This window comes from Spea bombifrons, chromosome 5 (assembly GCF_027358695.1).
Source record: "Spea bombifrons isolate aSpeBom1 chromosome 5, aSpeBom1.2.pri, whole genome shotgun sequence".
Taxonomy (NCBI): domain Eukaryota; kingdom Metazoa; phylum Chordata; class Amphibia; order Anura; family Pelobatidae; genus Spea; species Spea bombifrons.
Genome location: NC_071091.1, coordinates 37,180,279 through 37,200,459, shown reverse-complemented (window position 1 = coordinate 37,200,459; position 20,181 = coordinate 37,180,279). Strand labels below are relative to the sequence as shown.

General features: G+C 40.7%; 1 protein-coding gene across 1 annotated transcript in view; it reads right to left on the bottom strand.

Annotated features, from left to right (window-relative positions):
* Positions 1-415: 415 nt before the first annotated feature.
* DPY19L1 (dpy-19 like C-mannosyltransferase 1) overlaps positions 416-20,181 on the bottom strand; it is a 55,233-nt gene continuing 35,467 nt past the window's right edge. Inside the window, exons 14-23 of the mRNA XM_053467697.1 lie at positions 20,026-20,106; positions 19,413-19,514; positions 16,969-17,040; positions 15,495-15,562; positions 9,580-9,604; positions 7,602-7,721; positions 6,508-6,682; positions 4,483-4,582; positions 1,677-1,802; positions 416-600 (exon numbers count right to left, since the gene is read on the bottom strand). Coding sequence (XP_053323672.1) covers positions 444-600; positions 1,677-1,802; positions 4,483-4,582; positions 6,508-6,682; positions 7,602-7,721; positions 9,580-9,604; positions 15,495-15,562; positions 16,969-17,040; positions 19,413-19,514; positions 20,026-20,106 — 1,026 coding nt within the window. The 3' untranslated portion in view covers positions 416-443. The remainder of the gene's footprint in view (positions 601-1,676; positions 1,803-4,482; positions 4,583-6,507; positions 6,683-7,601; positions 7,722-9,579; positions 9,605-15,494; positions 15,563-16,968; positions 17,041-19,412; positions 19,515-20,025; positions 20,107-20,181) is intronic.

The window sequence follows — 20,181 nt, the reverse complement described above, 5'->3', positions numbered from 1 at the left end:
GACATCACTCAAATTACCTAATGTAATTACTTTACAGTCATAGGTCTATTATTCAGTTGCACAATTTAATTTAGCATGTTTCAAATATATTTATATAGATATGGTACAACCTAGATAATCTCCAAACTAAAAATGTTGCCAAATCATATATTTTTTTATAATGATATATAAGCACAAAGTGTGGAATTTAACAGCACTTGCAGTATGTAATATATACATTTTCTAAATTTCTCTTTGGTGCTCAAGATCGACAAATTGTACAAAAAAAATAAAAAGCTGACAGAGACAAACATTGCAGAACCCCATCTAGAAGAGTTTATAAAATTTAAAAATATAGTATTGCATAGTATTTGGTATGTTGAAAATTAAAACACTTATAGTTTCAAATAATAACAACTATTGTATTCAGACAACCCAAAAGAAAATAAACTGTTTTATTTTGTTTAGTCGTTTAAAAGTTTTAACACTTTGTAAACACTGTTTTGGAATGATGTCTGAAACTGTGGAACAAATTCTTTAGCCATAATGGAACACAACGGAGGTTTTCCAGCATTTGCAGGATCTTCAATATCCCATATCTCTGACATGCTGCATCCAGGCCTAAAAAACACAAAAGTAAACCCAACACAGGTACAATTAGAGGCATGATTTATGTAGAGGGAAGCCCTCTATATAGCAGTGTTCTAGTCCAAATATATATATATATATATATTTGCTCGATTATAAGACGACCCTGATTATAAGACGACCCCCCAAAATCTAAATATTAATTTAGGAAAAAAACAAAATGCCTGAATATAAGACTACCCTATAGGAAAAAATTTTTTACTAGTAAATATTAATTCATGTAAACAATTTTTTCATATTTAATAAAAGCTATGATTGAGAAAAATATATATTTTTTTATTTCCTTTTATTTGCCAACCTGCCCCCCCCCAGTTATGCACATCTGCCCCCAGAAATGCCTTATACCCCCTATTTGCCACTCTGCCCCATGATGTGCCTTTTAACCCTCTATATGCCACTCTGCCTCCAGAAATGTCTTATACCCTCCTATATGCCACTCTGCCACCCTGGGGTTAAAAGGCATTTCTGGAGATATATATATTATATTATATATATGCTAACAGCAATCAAACTCCTATCAAGCCAAGGCAGCCAGTACATGCTGGAACCTGGGGATGATAGGAGTTTGAGTACAGCCACCCTATGCCATGCTACCCCCCCTTACACATCCATGCTATCACACACACACACTCATTCACAAACATTTAAATACTCATTCATTCCATTAATCACACATACTTCACACATTAATCACAAAAACCCTCCCCCACCCCCTTACCTGAACTGCAGATCTCTCACTCGAAGACTTCTGCAGGGGCCCGGCTGTGCGAGCAACTTCTCTGGCCCCGCCCCCAGAGGAAGGCAGAATTATGTGACACTTTGCTAGCCTCCTGCTGCTAATAGAAGAGACGCTGCTCGGGACCAAAGCACCGGTAAGCAGCCTGGCCCCAGCAGACATTTTTTGAGGTCTAATTAGAAGACGACCTCGATTATAAGACGAGGGGTATTTCTCAGAGCATTTGCTCTGAAAAAACCTCGTCTTATAATCGAGCAAATACGGTATATATATTGTAGTATAGAAGATACCATAGTAAAGGTAGCCCACTTACTTTGGTCTTCTTGTACACCAGGCATCTTCCAGGATAAAATACTGGACTCCTAGTTTACGCAGAATCCTTTTCACTTCCTTAGCTGGCTTCCGACTATACATGGAATACACCATTTTTGTCCTTGCTCTGATGATTGGTAGGCAAAGGTAGTAAAAAATTTAAATAAGGATTCATGCATAAATTACAATTATAACCATCTAGTGAACTAATAATAGCTGTTCCCTTCAGAGTTAAAGTACTAGTGTTATATTTAAATAAGAATTGACAACACAGCCAATTATAGACTATACATATGTTAATACATATTGGTATTTTGTGCATATGTATATATACACCTACACACACACACACATACATACATAACACCTACACATACATACATTATATATATATATATATATATATATATATATATATATATATATATATATATATATATATATATATATGTGCACATACATAAAAATTTAGATTTGAGTGCAGTGGATCTGTTCAAAATGTACTGTCGCTGCCAATTGAGGTCTGTTAATTATATATAAACCCCTGCAAATAAACACACCTTATCAGTAGTAATGATTTTCCTAACTCCAGTTTGAGAACCACTGTGAAACATTAAGTTTAGGTATATCACAGCAATGATTTCTTCTCCAACTGAATAATATACTTAAATCTTGTAAATAAGTATATTTACAATATATCAGTTTACCTATTTAAATAAACATCAAACAAACTTATAGAAACATTTCAATTTGTGATATAGAAACATAATTTAGTGGCAGATGGGAACCATTTAGCCCAATGTAGAGATTCAGACCTCAATCAGTCCCTAATCTGGTATTAGATTCAGGATAGCTTTATTCCAATCCCGTGCATCTTTAACCCCTTGAGGGCAATTGATGTACCAAGCACATCACAGAAAAGCACCCTGTTGGAGACAATTGAAGTGCCTGGCACGTTATGACTTTAAACAAGTGTAGAACGTGATCTCTGCAAAGTAAAACTGTCTTACGTTACATCTAAACCTTTAAAGCTCCAGTTTCAGACTATGACCTTTTGTTCCAATACTTCTCTGAAATAAACTTCTCACCTGTACTTTGTTAAATACCTTTCAGTATTTAAATTTTTCTATTATACCTCCCCTTTCTCTTCTTTTCTCGAAACTATTGAGATCACAATCTTTCCTGATAGATATATATAGATATATATAGATATATATATATATATATATATATATATATATATATCTATGCGCACACTACTCCAAAAATTAAAGGGAACACTAAGATTACACATCCTAGATCTGAATGAATGAACTAATCGTATGACATACTTTCGTCTTTACATAGTTGAATGTGCTGACAATAAAATCACACAAAAATTCTCAATGGAAATCAAATTCATCAACTCATGGAGGTCTGGATATGGAGTCACACTCAAAATCAAAATGGAAAACTACACTACAGGCTGATCCAACTTTGATGTAATATCCTTAAAACAAGTCACAGTGAGGCTCAGTAGTGTGTGTGGCCTCCACGTGCCCGTATGACCTCCATACAACGCCTGGGCATGCTCCTGATGAGGTTGTGGATGGTCTCCTGAGGGATGTCCTCCCTGACCTGGACTAAAGCATCCGCCAACTCCTGGACAGTCTGTGGTGCAACGTGGCGTTGGTGGATGGAGCGAGACATGATGTCTCAGATGTACTCAATCGGATTCAGATCTGGGGAATGGGTGGGCCAGTCCATAGCATCAATGCCTTCCTCTTGCAGAAACTGCTGACACACTCCAGCCACATGAGGTCTAGCATTGTCTTGCATTAGGAGGAACCCAGGGCCAACCGCACCAGCATATGGTGTCACAAGGGGTCTGAGGATCTCATCTCGGTACCTAATGGCAGTCAGGCTACCTCTGGCAAGCACATGGAGGGCTGCGCGGCCCCCCTACAGAAATGCCACCCCACACCATTACTGACCCACCGCCAAACCGGCCATACTGGAGGATGTTGCTGGCAACAGAACATACTCTACGGCGTCTCCAGACTCTGTCACATGTGCTCAGTGTGAACCTGCTTTCATCTGTGAGGAGCACAGGGCGCTAGTGGCGAATATGCCAATCCTGGTGTTCTCTGGCAAATGCCAAACGTCCTGCACGGTGTTAGGCTGTAAGCACAACCCCCACCTGTGGACGTCGGGCCCTTATACCACCCTCATGGAGTTTGCTTCTGACCGTTTGAGTGGATACATGCACATTTGTGGCCTGCTGGAGGTCATTTTGCAGGGCTCTCGCAATACTCCTGCTCCTCCTTGCACAAAGGCGGAGGTAGAGGTGCTGCTGCTGGGTTGTTGCCCTCCTACGGCCTCCTCCACGTCTCCTGATGCACTGGCCGTTCTCTTGGTAGCTCATCCATGTTCTGGACACTATGCTGACAGACAAAGCAAACCTTGCCACAGCTCGCATTGATGTGCCATCCTGGATGAGCTGCACTACCTGAGCCACTTGTGTGGGATGTAGACTCCGTCTCATGCTACCACTAGAGTGAAAGCACCGCCAGCATTCAAAAGTGACCAAAACATCAGCCAGGAAGCATAGGAACTGAGAAGTGGTCTGTGGTCACCACCTGCAGAACCACTCCTTTATTGGGGGGGCGTCTTGCTAATTGCATATATATATATATATATATATATTATATATATATATATATTATATATATTATATATATATATATATACACACACATACACACACACACACAATACATAGATAACATATAATATTTTCAAATATTAATGCAAGCCTTTTTTATTACCTTAAACCTGCATCTTCATAGTGTGGATGATTTACAATAGGTCGACCTGTTGATAGTTTAACACTGGCCATTGTGGGCATAGCTCCAGCAAAAACTGCATCTGTGTAACAATTATAAAATATCTTAATATTGAAATTCCATTTACAGTACACCAAATATTTAAATGAATGTATTAAACTCTTTTGAACATTGGTTGGGATTTATTTCAATTACCGGTATAATTTTCTATAGATTTTTTAGTATAAGTATAAAGCTTAGTAACACGAAAATAAAACACTTGGACTTTAATTCAATGCTTAAAAAGTAATCTAAAGAAAGCTAGTAGAAAGTATATTATGATTACAAGGATAATTACGACTGAATGTAAATGAAACCATAGTGCAGAGGAAATACAAAGAAGTGTTTGCTACTGTTTTAGGAGAAAGGTAGTCTTATGTATGGCCTAAGAAGAATGACAGATCTAACAACACATGTGGTTAGCAATGGAATCATTTTGCAGGAGGATGTTCCACAAACAGACACACACCAAATATTCCAAGTTTATTTTATAAATAAACTAAAACGTGAAACAGTTCAGTGGGTAACCAAATGACTAAGAAACTCCTGACGTTGGCAGACAAGAGCATTGTAAAAATAAGGCTATAACTGGAAGACATTAAACCTATATAGGTTTAGACTTAAAAAGAAAAACAACACCAGTCTTTTAGGCTAGTGAACAACCTACAGAGTTCAATCAAAGAGCTTTACAGCCTGATATCTTCAGCAGTATTAGCTCCTATATTTATTTCTCATTGAGAAATTTGCTTAAATTCTCATAATTTACCAGACTCTGGGAATTTGAGTAAATAAAAAAAATAAATAAATATATATATATTATATTATATTTATATATATAATTTTATATTATATATAATATATATATAAATATATATATAGTATTCCTTTTCCCCCCCACTCATCATAAACATCAGGTACGCAAATCACCCCTTTTTCTTATCTGGCTGACCTCGTACTTCTCCGATATGGGGATATGTATCTGCAGCCTTTCCCATCGCTTAACATTAAACTCTCAGATGTGTTCCACTATGTGCAGCTGTTGCATTTTGCTAGATCATATCAGGTTAAGGCATATACCCCGTGTTCTCATTTTTTTTTTTTTTTTTTGAAAAAGCATATTTTACGGGAAAGCTCTCAAGACGTTTTTTTTTCTTTTCTTGATAGATTGTACTGGGGGACAAAAGGTGCTATTGACTCTTTCTGCTCTAAATCAGATATTCCACCAGTTATCCTAGTCCTAAATAAAATTAATGAGAGCCTACTGATGGACAAACTAACCTAACTGGTTCATGAAACTCCCCACACATTTTATAAAATATGAACCCCATGATTGCAGAATCTACAACTTAATATTAGTTTAGAGTTTAGCTTTTTTGGCCTTCTTCCGGGTGGCTATAACTAGTATGCCACCATGCTGTCTGAAATAGATTTACTTTTGAGAGCATTTATCTTGAGCATAGTGTTTGATGTAGCCTTCACTACATTAGAGAGGCCTTTGTGTTAGTGTTTGTTTATGCTCATTTTTTATTTTGTTCTGCTTTACAGTTCCATACATTTATAGCATTACTTATGTTTAAGCTAAGCTTTTCAAATATTTATCAAATGGATGTGAACATGTATATGAAGTGGCTATGTCAATGGATAATGTAGAGACTCGTTCTATTTTTAATTGACATTGCTCGCTTGGGAAAGTCTCTATCTCCTTTTACAAGTTTTGAGTTGTACAATTTTGTATATTTTTTTCCAAAATAAAATACAGAAGTTCTAGCATTGCTCTTTCATTATGCTAGCTAATGCAGCGTTAATACACCGCAAATAAACAGTATTGACACAGTAAGAGATATCAAGAGAGTCAGACACTCTAAATCATACAACACTCAATGGGGAAAATAAAGTCAACATGACTAGTCCATTATTTTACAAAAGCAAAAACAAACAACAAGCAAAACATAAGCTCCAAAAACTTACTAGACTTTGTGTTTGTCTGTATCCATTCTAATAGTTCTTCCTGAGGTAAATTGCTAAACTCTCCTTTTATGTTCCATTCATTCTGTAGGTTGGTGAAACCCTGTATTGTCATTAGAGCCATCATAGCGAAGAGAAAAAGATGAGGTTGAAATCTATTGAAGATCCATCCAAAAAGCTGGAAAATCAAATGAAAAGAGCAGTTTGTATAAATTACATTTATTTATTTATTTAATGACAGCAGATTTAGTAGCGCTGTTACAATCTGTAGAATAATTTAACCCCTTAAGGACAATGGGCGGTCCCTAAACCCATTGAAAACAATGCATTTTGAGCCTGTACATATACAGGCATTGTCATTAATTGGTTAAAGTCACACACAATAGCAAACTGGTGCAAAAGGAGAAAAGGGCCCTGCTCTTGCAAGTTTACAAACCAGTCTGTGGTTGAGAGAGAAGTGAAACAATAGAGGACTGTTTTTATGGGGAGGAGTTGATAGAGTTTGGATGATCTGTGGACGTTGTTCATCGTTCAGATGGCTTGATTAGAACTTGGATTTGGTGAGGGACTGGATGTGAGGGATGAAGGAGAGCAGCGAACTTGGTCTGTTTTTTCGATAGTGGAGTTGTCAACAGTAAGAAATGTGTCAGGAATTGTGGACAGAGTGGAAGGCAGGATTACCATAAACTCAGTTGAGCTTTAGATAATGGTACGCCATCCATGATGCAATTCCTGAAAGACAATTGGTGATGCAAGGTAGAAGAGAGGGTGAAAGGTAAGGAGAGGAAATATAGGTTAGGGTGTTGTCTCCATATAGGTTGTACTGGAAGCCAAAGGAACATATCAGACGTTTGAGGGAAGAGAGCAGTTGAGACCCAACAATTTTGTTCCCAAATGAAAAATGCCCCCAATTTACAGCTAAACCATATGGGCAGGGAACGAAAATCGTTGCCCGAAAATGAACCGAAAAATATATATGCCTTGGTTTAGTGCAAGATTCTCTTTTTTATTATTATTATTAATTGCAAGTGTATTTTTTCACCGGTATAACAACAACATATGCTACAACAAAGAAAAAAAAAAAGTCTTCTTCCTACCTGCCTGGAACACAGCAAGGAAGCCATGACACACATGTGAGGAGTGAGAAACAGCTTTAGTCTCATAATTAAAATGGCAAGCACGGCAAATGCCACTAGCTGCAAAGCGTGATACACCAGCTGTGGAAAAAGCATAAACAAACTAATCAGAGGCAATATTTGATTATGAATTATTTCATGTATTTTGTACACAATAGCTTCTCAAATCCACACTACAACAGTACATTTTCTGCACTAAAATAAACTAGTCCAAGAAACAAGAAGTGCTTTACATCTTTCATGCATACAGTGACCACCACTAATATTGGCACCTTTGGTAAATATGAACAAAGAAGGCTGTGAAAAAAAAATGTCTTTATTGTTTAACCTTTTGATTTTTATACAAAAATACTCTGCTCATGGATATCAAACAATTGCAACACAGGTTTACCCAAAAATAATAAAAATTGTTAAATATGTGTGTACTACCTCCTATTAGCACCCTTATGAATTCATAGGAGAAAAATATAGCTGAAGTATATTCCCACTGTCATTTTACATTTTTTAGTACACCTGGGTAACTAGGAACAGGAAATTGTTCAACTGTGGCTTCCTGTTTCACAGGGGTGTAAATATTAGGTAACATAGGCCAAACTACTTATTCATCATTCATCACAGTGGGTAATACCAAGGAACGTAGCTGTGATGTGTGGCAAAAGTTCACAAAAAACGGGAAGTGGCTTTAAGAAGATCGCAAAAGCATTGAATATCCCCATTCCCACCATGTTCTAGTTAACTGGAAATATGCTTTGAATCAACCTGAAAGAGGGTGTGTCTATATTGTCAACACACTGAGGATGGTTCAATTGACCAAAAAAGTCTCTAAGGATCACAGCTGGAGATTTGCAGACGTTAGTTGTGTCTTGGGGTCAGAATTACCGTATTTCGTAGATTATAAAATGACCCCCAAAATTTGAATTATTAATTTAGGAAAAAAAGAAAAAGCCTGAATTAAAGACTACCCATAGGAAAAAAGTTTTACTAGTAAATATTAATTCATATCTAAACTATCAGAAAAAAAAACCCTTGTCTTATATTCAAGCAATTATGGTACAATCTGATGTCGCCAGTCAACAAAAGTTGTATGAAGGGTTTTAAGATGAAAGCCTCTACTCTCATCTGAAAACAGACTCAACTGTCTTCAGTTTGCCAGACACTACAGGAACTTCAAACGGGAAAGGGATTTTTGGAAATAAACCAAAGGTGGGTTTGACACACAGAGATAGCTATATGGAAAAATATCTCATGCCCACAGTTAAATATGGTGGCAATTTTTTAATGTTGTGGAGCTGTATCCATTTTCTTAGGATACTTAAGTTCATAGACTTTAAATGGTTTACCAACCATGAAATCAAGGTCCTACCATGTCCATCCCTGACTTGAACCCCTTAGAAAACCTGTGGGTTGAACTGAGGAAAAAAGTCCACCAGTGTCACACTTGAAATTTAAAGGATCTGGAGAGATTCTGGATGAAGAAATGGTTTCAGATCATTGACTAAAAGGGTGCCAATAATTGTGCTGCACATGCAATATATTTAACAATTTTTAATTTTGGGGGGATAAACCTGTGTTCTGTTTGCAATCGTTTGATATCCATGAAAACAGAGTTTGTTTGACTGTTTGATCTGTAAATAACATATATCATGCTTCTAATTTCATACTTGGTTACACAAGTAGTAGTTGAGAATTAGTTAAAAAGCTCACATTAAAAAAAAAAAAAAAATCTTGGTGAAGCTCCCTCCAGCCACACCTCAAAAAAAAACAAAAAAGTGGCCCCTAACCAAACTGTCTCACAACAGGACCTGAATTAAGGCCACCATAACCTTGTTTGCTTACAAAATGATATAGTGTAAATGTAAGCAGTTATATAATGTTCTAGAAAGAACTGAAAAGAAATGAAAACGAGGAATTACCACACAGGAAATTGAATTATTTTTACCTCTCCGCTGGTAGAATACTCCTGCCTAAAACAGAAATAATAATAAAAAAATGTTACGCATTAAATTGTTAACAATCTTTCAAACAAATTAGTAACAATCTTTCTGTGCAAAGAATCATCAAAAACAATTTGAAATTATTCTAGCCTTGGTGCCCGAATAATTATAATTTTAATAAAGACAGGAGGCGAGTATTTTGCATATCTTCCTTTACTCTCACCAACAGCAGCAAAGAAAGAGTTAATAACACAAGTGAAAACAACCAATAGAAACAGTACATAGGTGGTATATAAACTCCTTAACTATCTTCCTCTTCCTCTTTCGTCCGCTGTGAACCGGAACTGAAGAACGCAGCAAACCATCTAGCAACGTAAAACCGAACCCAACACTCAGAACAGGGGCTCGAACTGGAACCAAAGTCAAGAGCAAGGCGACAATGCACTCCAATTGGGAAACAGAACCGCTATGACACGGAGATGGTATCAAGCTGAAACAAAGAGAGAGAGACATAACAGAACCAAATTCTTCACAAACATGGTAAAACACAGTAGAACGAGCATCACTGACAGTCATCACAAATCATCAAATGCAACGGAGCAGACAAAACCCCAAGAAAACACAAAACGAATTCAAACCAGGCTTACTTACCCAGAGTGTACACCTAACCATCGGGAGGATAGGGAGGGAAAATACTCGCCTCCTGTCTTTATTAAAATTATAATTATTCGGGCACCAAGGCTAGAATAATTTCAAATTTTAAGGCAAGACAGGAGGCTTCGTATTTTGCATTTTTAACGCCAGAAAACCAACGCCATTGCCCCTGAAGAAACCAGGCGGAAATATGCCCGAAAGGTGGCGGCACGGGACCAATCCGCCGCTCGCAGAATAGCCACTAAAGCTCCACCAGCCCGAAGGGCACAGGAGGCCGCAGCCCCCCTGACGGAAAGAGCACCGATGCTCTTGTAGGAGAAGAAAAACAGCCTTGAAAGGTTTCACAAAGGAGAGGAGGAGTTGAGATGTCAAGACCGGACGTATCGACGTCGTGCGTGACAGATAAGTCCTGACACACCCGGCGACACATTTTTGGGTCGTCTAGAAAAAAGGGATAGGATACAGACGAGAACAACTCAGGGGAGAATAGAGACAGCATGAGCATCCAAAGCGCTAACATCTGAAACCCTACGAAAGCATAAGAGACACAACAGAAGGGTAAGTTTCGCCAATAACTGTTGGAGGGAGAGTGAATCGTTGTCTGGCCATCCCGAATGGAAAACTAACACGACAGCTACTTCCCACAGAGAACCGTAGCGCGGCGCCGAAGGACGGGATAAATGAATACCATGCAAAAGGTGGCAGACTAAGGGAGCCAAGGGGATCCATGTGCCGTCCCAAACTCCAAGGAGCCCAGCCTCGCCAAGCTGTCCGGTATGACATACTGGTACCTGGAGCCCAAGATTTGCGGAGCAAGGACTGAGCCGCCTCCAATAGGCCCGAGACCGTTCAGGGTCCCCTGAAATCGTCCATACGTCCAGGAGGAGATGTCTTTCCATGAACCTGGACCATGAATCCATGAAGATGAGCGCATGAACCTGGACCTCCGGGCCCGTCAGGGGATAGTACAGAGATGGGATCTCCAGAGGATCCTGGGCAGATAACTGCAGCAGGGCTGGAAACCATGGCTGAGCATGCCACGGGGGGGGGGGGGGTGGTCACCAGAACCAAAGGCCCCCCGTCCCAACACAGGTGATTGATGACCCTCGAAATGACCGTCTGGGGATTCGTCCTGGATGCAAATAGGTCCAGGTGCAAGACCCGACCGAGAAGTCTCCAGTCACTCCCATCCCGCCAGTGTCTGGAGAACCCGTCCGCCAAGAGAACCTCGGCGCCCGGGAGGTATCCTGCCGGCAGAGTATGTTGCACGCAAGGCAAAAGTCGAAAACATCCTTTGTTACCTCTGAGGTACTTGGACCGAGAACCCCCTAAGCGGTTGATATATCGAACCGCCGACATGTTGTCTAAGAAGCCTAAGAAGAGAAAGCGGCTTGGGACTAGTTCGGATTTGAGAGAATGGACTAGAAACCCGAGTTGGCGAAGGGTCTGCACCACGAAATCGGTCTGGGCGAGCAGGGTCTCCCGGCAGCTAGAGAAGAGTAGAATGTCGTCTAGATAGACTATACACCTGATACCCCTGGACCTGAAGAGAGCCATGACCGGCTTCAGGAGCATTGTAAGGCACCAAGGGGCTGAACTTAGGCCGAAGGGAAGGGCCATTAACTGCCATACCTGCCTGCCCCAGCGAAACTGAAGAAATCGCCCGGAATCTGGGTGAATTGGGACGGAGAGAAAGCGTCCGAGAGGTCTAACCATGTAAAGCAATCGCCTTCCAACCTAAGGTCTCAGAAGAGACGGATCCCTTCCATTTTGAAGCGGCGAGAAACAAAGCATTGAGAGCCCGTAGATTGATCACTGGGCGGAAGTCCCCGGTGCATTAGCGTACTAGGAAAAAGGAGCTGAGGAAACCGATTGATCCTTTTGCCCGCTGGATAGCCCCCTATGCGGAGTTCTGCTACCATTAAGGCCTGATCGGTAATGCCCTCTGAGATGTGGGCGGTCAGCGTACTTGAAAGGGGGGAAGAGCTGAAAAACTATCTTGAAAACCTGTACCGTTAGGGGGATCCAAGGGTCCGACGAAATCCACACCCAGTCGTGGAAAAAAATGATATATGGCCCGCAACCCCGAGGAAGGGAACGAAGGACAAGAAGCATTCGGACTTACCGAAAACGGAGCGTCCCCTGGGAAAACCTCTACCGTCTCCGCGTGGGTTGAAGGCCCTCTGTTGGAACGGAGTCCTGTAGGACCTTTGGTTCTGAGGGAAGTACCAGGAGCCTTGGGATGAACGGCTGGTGGCCCGGCGGTCGACCAGCCCTCCCAGAAAAACAAAGGTCAGTCTGAAAGACCTTCCTCATTGACAGTTTGGCCTTATTCCATGTCATCACGGATACGTGGCGGTTTAATTCCTTGACAAATGTGTCTCCAAACAGTAAGTGGCTGCACCTAGATCTTTAGGGCCCAATTCCGCCAACCTGGGATCCTGGGATCATCTAGGTGGGGCTCATCCACCAAATACTCACGGACGAAGCGTGAGTCAAAATCTCTGGGCAAGACCAGATTTGCTGAAGCCTCTGATACACTAGATGAATCCGCGTGCCATACGTCCACTATAGATAATGGGTCATGCAAAGGAGTGTCAGGGGGTTTGGGCGTTTGGCAGGTACCTTACCCTTGCCGACTGAAACACTACTGCCCGTCCAAGGCCGTTTGGCGCTGGACGCCTCTCCTTCAAAGTTCTCGGATTCTGACTCCGATGGTATTGCCTCTGGTCTGGAGGGAGCAGGAGGCTGCCCTTGGGGCAAATTGGCAGACATTTTAGAGAAAAAGGATTCCACTGAGTTAGAAGACTTTGCCCCTAACCAGGCCATAAAGGCATCCTGGGATGGAACAGTATCCTGAGACATTATGTCTGTATAAGGTAGGTGATGAGAACAGAGGCTCAGCCTGTATATTGTGCAAGGCCACAGGGACTCAGCCCGTATATTGTGCAAGGCCACTGGGACTCAGCCCGTATATTGTGCAAGGCCACTGGGACTCAGCCCGTATATTGTGCACGGCCACTGGGACTCAGCCCGTATATTGTGCACGGCCACTGGGACTCAGCCCGTATATTGTGCACGGCCACTGGGACTCAGCCCGTATATTGTGCACGGCCACCGGGACTCAGCCCGTATATTGTGCACGGCCACCGGGACTCAGCCCGTATATTGTGCACGGCCACCGGGACTCAGCCCGTATATTGTGCACGGCCACCGGGACTCAGCCCGTATATTGTGCACGGCCACCGGGACTCAGCCCGTATATTGTGCACGGCCACCGGGACTCAGCCCGTATATTGTGCACGGCCACCGGGACTCAGCCCGTATATTGTGCACGGCCACCGGGACTCAGCCCGTATATTGTGCACGGCCACCGGGACTCAGCCCGTATATTGTGCACGGCCACCGGGACTCAGCCCGTATATTGTGCACGGCCACCGGGACTCAGCCCGTATATTGTGCACGGCCACTGGGACTCAGCCCGTATATTGTGCAAGGCCACTGGGACTCAGCCCGTATATTGTGCAAGGCCACTGGGACTCAGCCCGTATATTGTGCAAGGCCACAGCCTGTATATAATGTGCAAGGCCACAGGGACACAGCCTGTATATAATGTGCAAGGCCACAGCCTGTATATAATGTGCAAGGCCACAGCCTGTATATAATGTGCAAGGCCACAGCCTGTATATAATGTGCAAGGCCACAGGGACACAGCCTGTATATAATGTGCAAGGCCACAGGGACACAGCCTGTATATAATGTGCAAGGCCACAGGGACACAGCCTGTATAAAATGTGCAAGGCCACAGGGACTCAACCTGTATATAATGCGCAAGCCCACAGGGACTCAACCTATATATAATGTGCAAAACCACATGCACTCAGCCAGTATATAATGTGCAGAACCACATGGACTGAGCCTGTATATAATGTGCAGAACCACATGGACTCAGCCTGTATATAATGTGCAGAACCACATGGACTCAGCCTGTATATAATGTGCAGAACCACATGGACTCAGCCTGTATATAATATGCAGAACCACATGGACTCAGCCTGTATATAAAAGTACAGAACCACATGGACTCAGTCTGAATATAAATGTGCAGAACCACATGGACTCAGCCTCTATATAATGTGCAGAACCACATGAACTCAGCCTGTATATAATATGCAGAACCACATGAACTCAGCCTGTATATAATATGCAGAACCACATGAACTCAGCCTGTATATAATGTGCAAAACCACATGGACTCAGCCTGTATATAATGTGCAAAACCACATGGACTCAGCCTGTATATAATGTGCAAAACCACATGGACTCAGCCTGTATATAATGTGCAAAACCACATGGACTCAGCCTGTATATAATGTGCAAAACCACATGGACTCAGCCTGTATATAATGTGCAAAACCACATAGACTCAGCCTGTATATAATGTGCAAAACCACACGAACTCAGCCTGGGAGATGCAATTCCAGAAAATTCCCAACGAATATTGAAAGTAATGCAGGGCTCACCCTGTAACCACTCCAGTGAGGCACAGATAAGAAGGAGCCCTTTAGAGTAATGCCAGCTATATGTGGTTCAAAATCACTTCCACACACATCATAACTGTAATGATCCAGAAAATAACTGAAGAAACTAGCGACCAAAACTCACAAAAAGGGGTCCCAGATAGGGAAAAGAGAAGGGAAAAATCCCTCCCAAGATGCACAGATGCAAAGAAACAAAGAATATAAATAATGAAAGACAAGTAAAAAATATACATACAAACATATTTATATCAGAAACCTATACTGTATATTAATGTGCATACCCACCTAATTATCTAGAATTAGGTGAAAAAAGCAATATGTAATGAATAATAAACAGATATAATTCAATAAATCAGCAATAAATGTAGGTAGGAAGAGGACTGACCTGCAGCTTTGGTGAGCAGCAAAGAAAGAGGAAGAGGAAGATAGTTAAGGAGTTTATATACCACCTATGTACTGTTTCTATTGGTTGTTTTCACTTGTGTTATTAACTCTTTCTTTGCTGCTGTTGGTGAGAGTAAAGGAAGATATGCAAAATACGAAGCCTCCTGTCTTGCCTTAAAATTCTCAGCTGTATGCTATCTAAACTTTAATCCCCTCTGTGCTGATCACACTGTGATCATCATGAACCAGGTCCCCAATCTTTTTCTTCTAGGGCTAAAATCCCCATGAGAATATGAACCCCCTTCCTCATTCCCCTTGTATTGAAAAGATGAAAGATTTACCTTTCATGTCTGTGTCCTTTTAGATCAATGGTCTTTTGTCTGTCAAAAATCTGAATATCTTTGAAAGCCTGTAAGGAAAATAAAGCACAGCATCAATGTAAGTACATCTACATTTTTTATATAACGCACAACATCTGCTTATGCATTGACAGCCCTTTATCATACATATCTGTTCCATCTTATTTATTGCCACCTGTTAAAGAACTCACATATATATGTGATAAATTTAGCTTATGTTGCCATGCTTGTTGAACGATCAACCTATGCTTCCAATATAGCTTTGCATATTATTCTTTTAATTCTTTCTATTACACGATAAACATCTATTAATCTATTTTGTTTGCTCATACATATGACAACTTGATACAGTTTGGCACACGTGGCAGAAGCTTGCTAAGTACTCATCAGCACAAATATGCTAGTCCATCGGAATTCGTTCGTTTTCATTTTTACATGTTTCTGTTCACGTTTCGAGGTTGTCTTATAATCAGCAAATCGGCCACCACATATCATCATAGATGATTAAGCCCGTTGGGGTGAAACGCATAAGATGAGGATTTGTTGCTTTGCTCGTGTGGATATATCTCTGTAACTGCCATCTGGAGTGCGCCACAGATATCCGCTCACGTGGCCGCCAATTTGATCATTTGTGCCGGAGGGTAACCGGAGCGGCTGCACCTGGAAGAGGTCCCATTATTTGTTCCTATGGGTAACGGAGTTTGACGAATTCCATTTGTCAGACCTCAAATAGAGGTTTGACTATAAGACTAATATCCAGATCCCTCGCAGCGCTGCAGGGGACCTGGATCCTCCTGTCTGGCAGCTGGAAGACGTTTGCACAACGCGCGCAGACAACCGCCGCCGCTGGCACTTCTATGATGGAGCGTGACATGACCTTTCGATGCTCCACCATAGAAGTACTGGCCAGCAGCAGCGGAGGGTTGTCTACACGCATATCATCGGTGCCAGAAAGGAGGATCCCTGCAGCGCTGCAGGAGACCCGGATCCTCCTCTCTGGCGGCCGGTGAGCGTCTGCACAACGTGGGACAAGGCATCACGGGGGAGAAGTCTAGGGATGAGTCAGTAAGTTGGGAGGCATATACGGGGCTATAACATATATCTGGGGGCAGACTGGTAAATGAGGGGGTATAAGGCATATCAGGGAGTCAGAGTGGCATATAGCAGGGGTATAAGGCATATCTGGGGGGGCAGAGTTGCAAGCCATGGGACAAATGTGCATAACTGGTGGGCAGGTTGGCAAATAAAAGGACATTTTAAAAATGCTTTTTTCTCAATCATAGTTTTTATTAAATATGAAAAAATAGTTTACATGTGAATTAATATGTACAAATTTGGGGGGGTGTCGTTTTATAATCAAGGAAATACAGTATTTTTAGTACATTACACAAAAAATTACGCTTGGATGTATAGTAATATAGATTGACTCTGATTTATGATTATTCATTTCACTTACCCGCAAGCAAATGGTGGCAAATACGAGGAGAACTACTGGAAGTAAGAGTGTCTTTAAATATCTCCAAGGAGTCTACAAATATAAAACAAAAAAGATGGCTGTTTGATACACTTATTTAGCAAAAGAACTCCAGACATGTTGGGTTAGTTTTTTCAAAGACTACTGGGACAGCCCATTGCACCATATATTACAGAAAAAGCTACCAGTTGTTAGGGGCAGATCATTTCCACAATTACATTTATTTTCTACAAAACATATTATTCTAACCTCATTGTATGTACAGTGCCAGAAAGTTTCATCAGTCCCCACTGTGCTACACAAACTACAAAAATATGCAATAATATACAGGATATAATTTAACTTAGTTTAAATCCTGGTATCATTAAGATTGTAAACATCCAAAGGAAAAAAAATATGGTTATGTGAATACAGACATTTCAAAACCTGCAGACTTTTTACCGTATTTAAATTATCTAAGGTTAAGCATGCCACTAATAGTTTAGAAACACTGCAGTGTGGTGTACCATAAACATTTTCATACTATAATCTAATATTGTTTGAATATCCCCAAATAATGCATCAAGTGACAGAAGTAATTGAAGTACCGTATTTGCTCGATTATAAGACGACGTTTTTTTCAGAGCAAATGCTCTGAAAAATACCCCTCGTCTTCTAATCGGGGTCGTCTTCTAATCAGACCTCAAATAGAGGTCTAATTATGAGACTAAGATCCAGATCCCCCGCACCGCTGCAGGGGACCTGGATCCTCCTGTCCCCCCCCCATACACACACTTACCGGTGCTTCCTGCTGTATTGCCGGGGCAGCGATCCGCGTAGACAACGTCCACTGCAACCGGAAGGAGGTGTGGCTAGCAGCGGGGGTTGTCTGCGTCCGTCGCGCATACCTTCCCCGACTGTCAGAGATCAGAGTTCCCCGCACCAACTCCACCTCCTTCCGGCTGCAGCGGAAGGAGACGTCAACCCGCTGCCCCGGCAAAACAGCAGGAAATTGGAAGCACCGGTAAGTGTGTGTGTGTGTTAAATGGGGGCATAGGGCATTTCTGGAATGCCTTATACCCCTATATGCCAGTCTGGCACTTAGGGGGTTAAAAAGCATATTATGCCACTCTGCCCTATAATATGCCTTTTAACCCCCTAAATGCCAGAGTGGCATATAGGGGTATAAGGCATTTCTGGAGGCAGAGTGCTCTATACAATGCCTTTTAACTCACTTAATGCCACTCTGCCTCCTGGAATGCCTTATACCTCCCTATATGCCACTCTGCCCCATAATATGCATTTTAACCCCCTAAATGCCAGAATGGGATATAGGGGTATAAGGCATTTCTGGAGGCAGAGTGGCACATAGGGGGTCAAAAGGCATACCATGGGGCACAGTGGCATAAAGAGGGTTAAAAGGCATATCATGGGCCACAGTGCCATATTGGTGTGGCAAGCCTGGGGGCAGATGTGCGTAACTGGGGGACAGGTTGGAAAATACAAGGAAATAAAAACAAAAAAATCATAGATTTTATTAAAAAAAATAGTTTACATGAATTAACATTTACTGGTAAAACTTTTTTCCTTTAGGGTCGTCTTATATTCAGGCTTTTTCTTTTTTTCCTAAGTTAATATTCAGATTTTGGGGGGGTAGTCTTATAATCAGGGTCGTCTTATAATCGAGCAAATACGGTACTTTCTAGAACTCAAGCTAAATCCTAGCTGTAAGAAGTATCTTTATTTTTTTCCTATCCATTGTTACACATTATGTTTTTTTTCTTTCCTTCAGCTGATATTGATGCGACAGCCCACTGTTAAAATTCAGTAGTTTCCTCCTTTGAACTTATGCCAGTTGTGATATATTCGGTAAATAAATAAAGCTATACTAACTTGAGGAATAATCAATGCTTTATCAGAAGCCTTGTGAAGCTTGTGCCTACTTCACCCATTAAGAACAATAATGGTTGAAATAATGGTCGAATTCTCCTCAGAAAGCGTTTCCTTTATTTAGATCATGCGCATAATCGAGACAAGGCACACAACAAACAAAAGTCGAAGCACTTACATGTTTGGATTACATGGTTTATATAACCTCTTATCTACTTCTAATAGCATGCATCATTCTTTTCAAGCAGGTTACGCCTCTTTAAGCTGCATAATTAAGAATGGCCTATACTTGACCCTTTGCACATATATATATATATATAATAATATAGAGTAGATGTGTTGGCGTGAACTTGTGCATATATCATAGACTAGACATTTTCTACTTTCTTATGTCTTTGTTAGTAATAATATTTACGATAACATAAGCATTTTTCTAACAAACAAGCCTGTAGCTTTGTTACTTCCACAATGAACCTAAACTTCACAATTTCTCTATTAAGCCTAGTTAGAGCTAAAGGAAACAGGAGTTTGACGGAATATGGTTTAATTTAAATTACCTCCTTTTCCATAAAATCAAATTCCGGAGCACAGGTATACATCAGTGTGTCGAAGTCCTTGTAACTGGTAAACTTTGATTTCAGGATGTTGCCTATATGAGCCTAACAAAAAAAAAAAAAAAAAATAATAATAATAATAAATTATAATATTATATATATATATTCCGAAAAAAGCAACAATTTGGACATATGTTATTATCATTAGTATACTTCCTATGAATTGTAAGGACAGTATGACAATAAAAATATTGTTAAGCTTTGCTTGATGACATGGGATTACTACCATCCATAAACAGAACTTCTCATGTAGTTCATTTGTTGTACAGCATATAAAGAGTGCTGTTGACTTAAACAAAACATCAATTCCACTTTGTTTTATGCTAACTAGATAAACATTTCCAAAGCTGAGATTATTTCTTAACCACATGAAAACAGCACAGAAGCTTTTAACACGGTTTTTTTCATTTTCTAAAGCTGCGTTAAGTTGCAATAGCGTTAGGAAGCAGGTAGGAAAAAAACTTTAAAAGTCATTGGTTCATCAATTAAAGTGATATAGTGGTAGAAGGTTCATGCAATTCACAGAATAAATGAAAATGAAATCATTGGTACTCACATCATCTTTCACCCCAAGCAATAGGGAAGTTAAAGCTTTTAAGATAATTGTTCCGAAGATCCAAGCAATCACCTGCAATATCTTGAGAAACAAAAAGGTTGGTGGTATTATGACTGCCAATGAAATGGAAGCCTATATACACTGATACTTCTTAAT